This window comes from Thermobia domestica, chromosome 2, assembly GCF_964235325.1.
Source record: "Thermobia domestica chromosome 2, izTheDome1.hap1.1, whole genome shotgun sequence".
Lineage (NCBI taxonomy): Eukaryota > Metazoa > Arthropoda > Insecta > Zygentoma > Lepismatidae > Thermobia > Thermobia domestica.
Genome location: NC_137455.1, coordinates 317,123,661 through 317,136,138, shown reverse-complemented (window position 1 = coordinate 317,136,138; position 12,478 = coordinate 317,123,661). Strand labels below are relative to the sequence as shown.

Sequence of the window (12,478 nt, the reverse complement as noted above, 5' to 3'; positions counted from 1 at the left end):
CACGGAATCGTTTGGTGTGATGTCAGAAGTGCTAAGGATCGTTAACAACACGGTCTCTCATACCCAGGAAAGAGCTTGCTGCGATTTTCTCTTTCATAAGTGAAGAAATATACCGTGACGAAATACTTCGCATCACACGTTATTCCGAACATAAAAGTAACATGGAGCTGTCGGTTTCTAAAACTTCCGACTTCCCTCCGAAGCACTGATCGTCTCTTACAAGTTTGTAGGTATAGTTCATTAACACCCTGTATATTCTGATAAATCCCATTGAGCTTAACGAAGTGACATACTTAAGGGTAAATTCTGAGAAAATTCACAAGAAACGAACGTTTATGGAGTGCCTTTCGTTGCCAAGAATATATATATATATATATATATATATATATATATAAAACGAAATTAGGCTGTTGAATATGAAATCGTGTTTTCTACTAATAGTTACACACACATACTTCCAACAGTTACGAACTTAATGCCTTAATATCTTGCAATATTTGGTTATATTAATTCAATTTTCAGTAAGTTCGTGCAAATTCCCAACACTAGACACAGCAGTCAGTATTTCTTAATGAACGTAGTTGGAATTCCGCAATTCTCTCCATTTTGATTAGTTGCGAAATATGTAATTTAAAATGCAATATATATGGTTATGAACTTCAAAGTTGTTCATTTCAGTATGAAAAAGGTTATCTTTTGACTGCAGAATCCAACTCCTTGCTCACACACACACACGCACACGAACACCCCCACCCCCATATGTATATATATATCAAATTGGATCAGCAATTCTTACGGAGAACCTTACATACATCAGATAATTAATAATATTTACAACAGTGTTCTCTTTGCTGCTGCTAAGAACTTTTTATCTCTTGATACATATTTATACACATTTTTCAGAATACAATCGATGTAGCAACAACATCTAACAGTCATTAATAAACATCTACTCACAAAGCGATATGTTGATGTTTCTGCAATACAGTTTACCTGTAAAGTGAATGAAACTTAAATACAGTTATCTTCGGAAATTTTACTCTTTCTTAATGAATTAATGATGGTAAGATGGTGCTTTTGGAAACTTGTGTGCATGAAAGATGTAGTTATTTGCTATCATCATTTTATTTACATCACAGGAAATACATTTTAATAACTCATTTCTAATTGATTAGTCACCAAATATTTAATATTGAAGCCTCATAAATACATTAACCTCTTGAAATATAGTTTATGATCCTTAATATATTATAGTGCAAATATTAACTTGTAATTAAATTCGTTTCCGTTGGTCACTAACGAATTGTTCTTTACATTTCATTATCAACTTAGTGGTAATTTCTGTGAAGTATGTGAGATGATAACACAACAATTGATCACTGCTATTGGGTGATTATCTGTGGTATGTCAGGCTACGTAGGACGGAAGTTTATTTCGATGTGCACAGGTAGTTATGATGTCAGCATGACTTCTCTGAGTTTTGAAGATGTGGAAATACTGGTACATGTTTACTTGGCATAAAGGTAAAGCACATCTCAGGTGTGTTGGTGTGATACGAGTGTTTCACCATTTAAATCAGGAATAGGGTAACAATCTGCTGCCAAGCAATTTCCTGTCATCTCATAAGTTGATGTGTAAATATCAAACTTATGCTGTCTTATAATTTTCCTCCAAAAGGGTAATTATAAGATACCGGGTGGATCATTATGAGGCAGCTGTTGTCCCCAGCTTTCTGTATGAGATACTGAGGTGTGAAGGAGTCTAATTGCTAGAGAAAGAATTTTTCATTATTTGGTGTCTATCCCTAGAAAGACCATGCTCGCGTCAGCTACGTGAAGTACCAACGGGGGTTCAAATTTTCCCGCGCTCGATTCAAGTAATTTTCAGACTTTATTTATTGACTCATGGTTAAACTGTTGAACAAATTTCAAAACCGAGAATATTTCCAGCACTGGTAGTGTATATATACCAAAAATGCGTGAAATCACTGATATATTATACGAAAATGCTTGTTTTATTTATTAAAATATAAAGTTCAGGTTATATAAGGTTAGGCAAAAATTTAAAATTACTAAGATGTAAGTTACTCTCGTTTATATACTGTCCCATTCATACTTTTGGCGTACTTCTGAACATTTATCTATTAGTCTTTCTCACTATGTAACAAAGGATCAATATATATACTTTATATTGTGTATTCTAGACATAGACACGGTGGTCTTTTCTAGATTTTGCCCTTAGGCCTTTTACATATGCACTGTTGTGTGTGTATGTGTTACAAATAAGAAAAGTTATTTCTATGTGTCATCACCAGCATCACATTTCAAACACAAGATCTTATGGGTACAATGGGATTCACAAATAAAATGTTCACACCGTTCACATCTCGTTTTTACTTTCTTGAGATTGTCCTCCTGTTTCTTGGTCTGAGTTTCCCAAACACACAGATCACAACGTTTCCTTGAAGGAAGCTCAGTTGGGGCAATTCTTTTCCTAAATTCTTTAGGACGGACATTCCTTCCCAGAACGCTTTCCATTGCTGATACTACTGGCTTTTTGAGGCCGTCTATGTTCAAGACCCGTTCTTCAATGTACGGTTTTAAAAGAGATTCCCCAAGTTGAGGCAGAAAAAGTAGTCTTCTTTCCATTTTCTTGTTATTCCATTCGGGGAAATTTAGTAGAAATAGTGTGTAGCTATTTAGAGCAGCAACATCCACGAGTGTGTAAAAAAGTGAGAGAGACCATCTTCTTGTTCCCCGCTTCGATGAATACTGTCGAACCATTTGGTCAATGATGTCCACCTCACCCTTTGTTTCATTATAGTAAATAATTATATCAGGTTTGTTGGATTCACTTGGGTTCACTCGATCGTCATTATGCTGGTGGAAAGCATAAGTATGTTTCGTAGTGGATTTTTCGAAGCAATATATGACACTAGCGTAACAGGTGGCTTACCGGTAGAAGGGTCAGTGAACGCAAACTTTGACGAATGTTCTGCACGATTCTAGTGTCCTTCAGTTCATTTGGTATGCCTTTCCTATTCAGTTGGAGAGTTCCAGCGACTGCCAGATTGTTGTTGGTGTATAATTCGTCAGCTAACTCAATGGAAGTATAGTATCGGTTCATTGTGATATTTCTGCCTGTCCCTTTGAATGGTTCTGTAAGCCTCTTCACTACTGTTTTTGGATTTCTATCTTTTTGCGACCTCTCATCTTTCCCTGCATAAATCTCAAATTTTAACACATAACGACTTTAAGAATCTGCAAGCATACCGACAAGAATACCGTACTTGCCTGGTTTGCTTTTCATAAAAACTTTAAACGGGCATCTTCCCCGAAGTAGACTTAACATTTCATCCACTGTCAAATTTTCACTCGGAGTAAAGTACTTTGGGAACATTTCAAAAATTTCCCGCAGTGGAGCAAATTTGTCCGTCTTACGTCGATCTGTTCTTGTGTTCTTATCATCGAATCGTATCACTGATATCAGTTCTCTAAATCTATTACGACTCATTGTTGCAATGTATATGTTTCTACCTAACATCCCTGACCACAGATCACCCACAGGCAGTTTCGTGTCATAGTTTGCATCCATTAGAATCAAAATACCAAGAAATGCATAAATCTCGTTTTCGTTTGTAGCTTCAATGTTCCTTGCACTCGCTTCCACATTTGTATATTTTACAATCAAGTCTACAATTTCCGGTGGCAAGAACTTTTTGAAAGCTTCCGCAATACTATTTATCTCATCTTCTTTTTTCAGTCCTGTACTTTCACGTATTATGTTACAAGCTAAACTTCTGTGTTGTCTTGGGGGCTTAGTTACATATTTCCGTCCACTTTTACAAACAAATACGGTTGGTTCACAAGTTGCAACACCACAGTCTTCTTCACTAGAATCTTCTACGCTTTCGTCATACGAAATAGTTTCGTCATCTTCCTCAACGTCACTCACATCATCAATGTCACTTTCACAGAGGATATTTTCAACTTCTTCGTTACTTAGAAATTTGTTGGACATCTTGAATTTGATAAATTATTACACAGCCTCGAATCACACAGCAACATGTGCAAGAGACCCAAACACAGTCTACTGTTCCTCGTGTTGACAGATCGTGAACATATCCGTAATCAAAATTGTTCCATTTCCACCAAAGAAACCTATTCTGCTAAGAAGGAAACATAACACTCGACAATATCTACCCTATAATCCTCCTCTGGTATATATCGGATTGCTAACAGTCAGTTGATAATACAACTAGATAGCAGGAGTAATTGCAGGAGTAAGTTAATTGTATAAAAGCGATACTTACTTTCATGATCATTTGGTTATCTTATCCAATCAGAAAGATATCATGGTATTTTAGTGCCGGCTGTATGTAAGGCTAAGTGTTTATATAAAGGAAAATTCAATATACTTTAAAAGAATTAAATTTTGGACATAAAAAATCAAAATTAAGAAATCATCGAAAAATAAAAGAATGGGTAGCACCTATGACCAAGGGGAGGGGGGTCAAATCAGCCCGCACGACATGTATTTTTTTAAAATATAAAACCACACTGATTTAAACCTAGGTGGAAAAATTCCAAAATGATCATCTAATCGAAAGTAACAATAACAAAAAAAAAAAAAAAAATGAGAATCCGTAAAACATTTTAAGGTATTCAAATTGAACAAAAAAAAAGGACTCGCGGGCAAAATTACCCCCCCCCCTGGTATTTCTAGGGCTATTGCATAAAGATATACAAATATTTGGCTTAGAAGAAAATAACTAACAAAGCAAGTGGAAATAAATACTGATGTTATTCTAACATTTTCGTGAGTTGACTATAATAGGTCTATAGAGTAATAATCTATATTAGATGGTTTCAGGTTAAAAAAAAACAGGTTTATGAAACAAATTTAGACCAAGTTTAGGCTGTTCACTAAAAGGCAACTTAGGTTACTTCTATTTATGTTTTAGTACATTGATATGCAGCTTATGTTTTTTCGACATAATAATGTAGGATTACAATTTTGAAAATTACTCAGAAACAAAACTATAGAACTGCCTAAACTACAGAATATAGCTTTTTTGAAACTTTACATACTAGGACACAGACAGATTTTAGTTATTTCTCAAATACATTAATCTAGTATGTGTCTCATAATTGCGCTCCATACAAGGAAAATGAGATACAACAACAAAAAGATGGTTACTCTGAAACGAACGCCCAAGTCTAATGTCTATGTTTTACATGACAACGAACAATCACACGAGATGGCAAATGTATTTATTATTTCATACATCTCTTGTTTAATATAAAACTAACGGAACGTCCCACTATGGAAGAAATTAATTGAATATTGATTTGTATATCATTCACAGATTCGTTGATGACTGACCAACTCTCGTCGCCATGGAAACACTGGAAACATTGGAAACATTTAAAGATCGGAACTCAGTCACAGTTAGTGTGTGTGTAGCTTTTCTCAGGGGTTTTCCCGTTTACTTCTGCTTTATTCATTCCACCATTTCATCTATTTATCATCATCACCGTCCCCTTTAGCCTAGCCGGCATAACTGTGGCACGTAAAATTTAAAGATTTCAATTCATTTCATTTTTTGAATTATTAATAACTTTTCAATATGATAAGTGAGAGTTAATTTAGAATCAAATTGCACTTCTCCGTAGATCTTTAATTAATTTAGGTGTCTCTAAAATAGTTCCTTCGATAAAGTAGTCATGATTAATACTGTTTTCTTTGTGGTTAAAGAAAAGAGTTTTTCATTTATTCTGTTTTAACTTAGGCCGTGTCCAAAAGATAAAATGTGCACATTTGAAGTACGCTTAATTCCGGAACTGACGTCACCTAGTGTGCGTTAAAAGGTCCAAGTTTACAAGTCTGCGAGTGCATAGTACAGCTCACAGATGACGAGAAGAACCCTAAAACAAGGGAAGCGGGGAAAGGTCAACGACACGGTCAAGTCCGTTTTCGGTTTTTGAGGTGTGGTCTATACTCAGATGTCGTCTGCCACTCCGGGTAGTTATTTGTGTGCTATTCCGTGGTGTCATTTGAAACCCCCGTGCGGAAAGTGGGCGAGCCCATACCTACGTCACACTACTTCTGCTAGGGTTCTTCTCGTTATCTGTGAGCTGTACATAGTGTGCGAGGATGTACAATACGTTTGTATACTTGTGTGCTTAACATGGCGATTTCTAGTAAAATAACCTAATAAAATTTAAAAGGCATATTCTTAATATTTTTGTTGAGGTGAATTTGTTTGTGAGCTGATCTAATAATAATATACTTCATAAATATACAAATTAGTGATATTGCAAGTGAAATATAAACATGTTACACTAATATGAGACCTATTTACGTTGTTCTCAGAATGCAAAGGGGAAACAACCTTTCCCTTTCTTTTCTTTTCAATAAAGTTTCTTTAATAATGCTATAAAGACATTTGTGTTTAAATATTAAATGATTTATGTAGCTTAATTGTCACAACTTCACGCATTGCGTCTTCGAATAATGATGAAGTGTAGACTCTAAATTTTTAATGTTCAGGATATCGCTTTTCCAGATTCCCTTAATGTGGTTTCCTGAATGTTAACAGTAATCACTGGCTTCATACTTTTCTTTCCTTCTTTTGATACTTACATGTATATATACACAACCGATTGTGACTGACGTTATTTCAAACTTCAAGGAACAAATAATCTCACCTTAAACTGAGGACGACAACTATACAGACAATGGAGACTAGAGCGTATGAGAAATACCATACATCATTAAAGCATCTAGGATTTCACATTAGCAACACAGGTAACATTTATCACTGGCGCCACAAGCGTGATTACTCATGAAGGATTCAACGCACTTATAATACATATAAGAGGGTTCTGCATTTGCTTCGCTCGAACTACCCATTCACAAGGCGGTTTCCCTCCATAGTATCACCATGACTATATTAACTATCCATTTACGTGGTTATGTACAGATGCGAATTTATCAGGCACATTTACTCATACTTTGTCAATAAACAGATTATAGTAAAATAACTATCAAGCATATCGTCATCATCAGTAATTTTCAGGCGGATTAAATATAATTGGCTCTCTAGTGACGAATGGTGTTTATGCCGCGTTTTCATGGATATACATCGAGTGGTACAGAAACCATCTGCCACATTGTATTTGCAATTCGTTGGCAACACTGAAGAAATGGGTACGTCTATGTGCAAAGTGATATTATCAAAATCTTACCCGAATCACGTTCTAGCAGTGAGCCAAACAGGAACACGATGGGCTCAGGGGCTTACGTGTGATACATTGTAATATTCATTTTTATTTCTGTTGAATATACCATAGATAGGGTCACAAACACCAACAAACTGACCCCATATAGGGTCAGTCTCCGGGTTTGCCCGTGATTTTAAAACGGTTTGGTACTTCTCATGGTAAGAGCTTTCAGACGATATATAGGTTTTCCCCAGGTACTTGGTGCCGGTATGGTATCATCCCTAGTAAGTGTTCTATTTTGCTTTCAAGATAATTCGTGTAGTCTTGTAAGTCACCAATATCCTTTGATATTCTTTCGAACTTGACCTCAAAATTTTCAAGTCGGTCCACTAGTCTAGCCACAATATCGTTTAATCGTTTCATTTCTGACACAGTACTATTACTTGAATTACGCAAAGCATCAAGTATATCTTTAATCAATACTATATCAGCTTTATGTGAGTTGAGGGGTCCTGGATTCTTCTCTATTCCTGAAATCACTAGCATAGCAAGAACTATAAGTCCATATAAATAGTACGCTTTATTTGATTTTGAGTTATCACTCACACATGTTATCACTTCATACCTGTTGATACTCCCATGTCACACTTTACTGAACACTGACTGACTATTCGAGAAAGTATTACGTTCTTTGCATAGTAGAAACTTCTTATTCTTCTTGTCAATACAATTGAATTAATCACTTTATTATGGATTGATTGAATTTTGTTAGAACAAATGATATATGGCGTTTCATAATTCGAAGTATCAAAGTGAATAAAATGTCAAAAGAAAAGCATTATTTGCAAGAAACTGTTATTTATTATGAAATGACAACCCTATCGTCAATATCAGTTTGTATTATTTTTCCTTTAAATCATCTACTAAATGCAGAAAGAAAGTTGGTTTATGAAAATATAATTATTTTAATATAAAATTTCAAGCAATGTTCATATCGAAGGCTTTTTGAAATTTGAAATATTTAATTTGGTCTTATGAATATATTATATACTTTAATTTATTTGATACCTGACACGATTATCTGAACTGGTTTTAAAGTATATCTTCTATTAACTGATATTTCAGTTTCGTTTCAGATGATGCAATATTTATGGGTGTTTAGAAGCAGTGTAATTTTGTTTATTTCCTGTCTGTTAGTTGGCTGTGTATCAAATCGTGCTGGTAAGCGTACTGCTAACATAAGAAAATAACCATAACTATGAAAGAATGATTCAAGTACAAGAACATTTGGTTAATTTTTTAAATTGATGGTGTTGAACTTAATTTACTTTAGAAGTCCAATGGGACAGGAAAGGGAACATTTTTACATACGCCATAAGTCATGAAGTTTGAATTTGCTGTTTCAAGAAACATTTATTTATCACCTTCAAGATTATTGGTGTGCAGTTCAGAATCTGTAGGTCACATTGAGTACCCCGACAAATAATGGTTTCAAAAAGTAGATGTCACTACTACTCATTACTTACTTCAAACTAAGGACATACTGGAAACTAGGCGACAAATAATACAAATTACGCGTGCACTATTATATTGGTCTCCTTGTATCATTGCTTATAATTCAATTCATAATAGAAATTTTGAACTTTATAGCGCTGTACATTTACAGTCTACATGATCATATAGAAACAATAATTTTAGATGTGTCGCATAATACAATTCTCTCTACCTTCATGTTATTTGCTATGTCATTAATAACGAAGAGAAAATTTGCAAATGAATAAAACTCATTTTCTCTACTGCTTTAGTTATAAATGTTTTGCAATTATGCTACTACTCTCAATTTCTTTTTCTTGGTATTAGGTAAAGCTACCTCACTTAGAGCTATACCGAAATCGGCGTGATAAAATTCTTCTTAATACACATATCCTCCTTTGCGGAAGACCTCTACATGGGTGGAGGGGAGTCGACCTTGAGAAGATTCATTTATAATTTATTAGATCACTCTTTCAGCTGCATACTTTCCCTCTACCCTCGGAATAAAGTTACCTGCAGGAGCGTTGGCTGATTAGTGCTAGTTTGGAAGAAACTAATTCACGGATATCTATCTCTGACTCAGACGGATGTGTACCGTTCAGTTCTGTCTTGTGTCTCAACCCATTGTTTTTAAAACTTTTGAAGTAGGAAAAGTAAATGTCAACAGATAGAGAAATATACAAGTTTTTAAAATTTATGATTTGGTGGAGAGCAAACATTCGAGACATAATAATCACTTTCGAGAAAAGGTTTGTTCGAGTGTTCATTTATTTTTTCTATTCCTACTATGAGCTTACGCGGTATATAAAACTTGTTCCAGTTGTCGGAATATACAATATTAGGAAAAAAATGCGATATGGACAGTTACATCTGTAGTAAGATGTTATAACTTTAAAGTATCGCTCATAAAAGCTGTCCTTGAAGTGAAACAGACGTACACACGATTGAGGTTTATGTGTCAAAAGTAAATATTTGATTATTCTTCTTAGAAAGTTATATCTTTGTTTAGGGATAAATCAAAGTGGTAGAAAGTTTGTTTTATTATTTTGGGGAAATTCAGTAGCAAAACACCCTTTCTATCCTGTAGACCAGCGTTTCACAACCATTTTCACCTTGTGGCACACTACGGGTGTAACTTCAATTCTCGCGGCACACTTATTGATATTATTATTTGTAAATATAAAACACACTGGTATTTTTTTTGGGTGTGTGTGTGATTACTGATCATCTCACAGAGAAGAAAGCTCGATTGCTGGTTTTCTCCCGTGGTAAATTATTATGCTTATTCTTCATTCTAATTTAAGAAAAAAGACAATTGCAATGAAATATTGGACTCAGGCTTTTAAAAATACGCTTTCTTTTTCGAAAACGGTATCCAACCTTTCACTAAGAAGGAATATCACTAAATAACGAACGAACAAACGAATCTGTTACTTTTAAAACATAAATGAAGGTAATTTTTATGCATGTTTGCTTTGTCGAAGAGATTGAATGACATTTTCAATTTCCAAGTTACGAAATAGCCTGCAACAATGAAGAAGCAATAATGGTAATAACAATGATAAATATTTTTTCAACATTAAAAATTAACAGAAAAATAACGAAACTTAAAATTGTATATTCATAGTAGAGGTTCATAGAAATGTAAAATAGAAATATACATTTTTCTCTACGTTTGTAATTTTGATGCTATTGAATTAATAATTTTCCTCGCGGCATACCAGCGGCCCATTCACGGCACACCAGTTGGGAAACGCTGTTGTAGATAAAAGGACTAACGTAAACATTTTCCGAAACAAAGGGATACTTTCGTCGGGAATGTGATTTTAGCCTTGCATTTATCTCACAATTGCAATGGGGTACTTGTAAATCAATCATACTTATAAATTGTTCTAGAAAAGCCTCGAGATTCTAGTTAACAACTTCTAATTTAGCTACGACATAATTAGTAATTGTTTGCTTTTTGGAATATAAGGGCAGGAGCTACTGAACCCTACACGACGGCACTTTATGGTAAAGTTGCTTCTTGGATATTGGAAATCATGTAATTAATTAGTCCGATTTTGTTTACCTGGCTATGATGTAAGCAGTAGGCCTCTTCAATAGCCACGTGTATAGACTTCAAATGATTCTCAGATTTAACAACTCGAATAAATGCTTTATTTTGATGCTATTTCCTGATTAGGTAATTCTACCGAATACGCATGTAACAAAGAAATAGAACTATTCTTTTACCAGCTATGTATTTTCGTTTTTGATAAAACATTTGTATATATCGTCATCGATGTTCTTTATTTCACTATAAATATTTAATTATTCTTCAGGCAAATGTATGGAGAAACCAGAAGTAGGCGTATGTGGTGGCTATTTCAGAAATTTTTACTTTAATCAAGAGGTTCAAGCATGTCGCTTTTTCATATATAGTGGATGTGGAGGAAATTTCAACAGATTCGAAACGGAGGAAGAATGTGATAAAGAATGCGGTTCATCATCACGTTATGAAATATTCTATATGATTGATTGGAAATAATGTATAATTGTTATTATCTACACTCTTCATGTGAGAAGGATATGTAATAATAAACAGGTAATTGAAGCATTTTACAGTGTCTGTTTATTTCTTATATTTGGAATTCCTAAAGAGTTACTCATTATTTTGCTTGCATTTAGTGTTAAGCTCTTCTTTATCCTTTAATAGAGGATATTTTAAAGGATTATTTTTCATCTTGTTTACACTTTGTTAGCTGATATTATTATTAGCATGATTCTCCTATCAGCAGCTGATCTTTATCCCAAAGAGGTACAACTGGGGATTCTGGTTTATATTTTGTGAACTAATCATTTATCTTCCTTATGTCTCAGGCTGCTCTTTAGGTTAGTGGTTGTCTTCTACACGTATATGTATGATCATATGGACAGGGTCCCATTTTCCTTCATTACACATGAGCACCTTGAGAGACTGTTCTCAAATTTCGGAAAAATGAAATGAAATCTTTGAGTTTTGTGTCCCACGGTTATGTCGGTTAGGCAAAAGGAGACGATGATGATGAGAAATGAATGAAATGGTGGCATGAAGAAAGTGGCAGGGAACGGTAGAACCCCGAGAAAAACCACGCACGCGGTGTTTGTCTACCACAAAGTTCATTTGGCACGAGATGGAATCAAATCAAGGACTTCATGCACGAGAGGTGAACGCTCTACCACAGAGCCACAGCGGCCCCACTCAAATTTCGGGTGAAGTACATTTGGTCCACTATTAAATTTATAAATTGCCAACAATGTAATTCGATATTTGTTGCACAGCACTTGGGGTATATACTTTTAAAAATTTGAATGGTCCACATTGATCCCTTGCATGGATAAAAATGGCAAAAATTCAATTTGGGAGGATCTTGATTTCATATGTATTAAAACTTTATTATATCATAAGATCATTCGGATGAGTTGAGAACTTTATTGTCTTTCTTAAGACAGTGATACGTTGGTATCTTATGAAATTTGACAGTGACAATGGTAAAATTTGACAGTGGTAAAACGTCCCACTTTTAAATTTGGTAATTGTCTAAAAATAAAAAGTTAGAAATGTGTCTCTAGCACTTGAGTATATACCTCTATATATTTGGAAGATTGAACTTTCGCACAAAAAGTTGATTAGTTTTTGTAATCTGATACATGTGTTCGACGTCACATCTACGTATCTTGTGAATTCAAATTGTAAT

The 12,478-nt window shown here is 34.5% G+C and overlaps 1 protein-coding gene across 6 annotated transcripts; it reads left to right on the top strand.

The window, feature by feature from the left end:
* The first annotated feature begins 935 nt into the window (after positions 1 to 935).
* Positions 936 to 11,363, top strand: LOC145679848 (PI-stichotoxin-She2a-like). Of its 6 annotated transcripts, none has more exons than XM_081750366.1 (4): positions 1,063 to 1,102; positions 5,369 to 5,458; positions 8,352 to 8,447; positions 11,084 to 11,363. In XM_081750366.1, the coding sequence occupies exons 1-4, from the start codon at positions 1,069 to 1,071 to the stop codon at positions 11,287 to 11,289; spliced, it is 426 nt and encodes a 141-aa protein (XP_081606492.1). In that variant the 5' UTR covers positions 1,063 to 1,068; the 3' UTR covers positions 11,290 to 11,363. The 6 variants fall into 6 exon arrangements, with proteins under 6 accessions (XP_081606496.1, XP_081606492.1, XP_081606491.1 ...); XM_081750365.1 differs by lacking the exon at positions 1,063 to 1,102 and adding an exon at positions 1,472 to 1,523; XM_081750370.1 differs by lacking the exon at positions 5,369 to 5,458 and having other exon boundaries at positions 936 to 1,063; positions 8,363 to 8,447.
* The last annotated feature ends 1,115 nt before the right edge of the window (positions 11,364 to 12,478 follow it).

Bases quoted from the DNA above. Each gene is read 5' to 3' on its own strand.
- LOC145679848 (XM_081750365.1), top strand. From the start codon at position 1,487: ATGTGGAAATACTGGTACATGTTTACTTGGCATAAAG. The intron at 1,524-5,368 runs GTAAAGCACATC...TATCATTCACAG, and splicing joins CATGTTTACTTGGCATAAAG to ATTCGTTGATGACTGACCAA. The intron at 8,448-11,083 runs GTAAGCGTACTG...ATTATTCTTCAG, and splicing joins CTGTGTATCAAATCGTGCTG to GCAAATGTATGGAGAAACCA.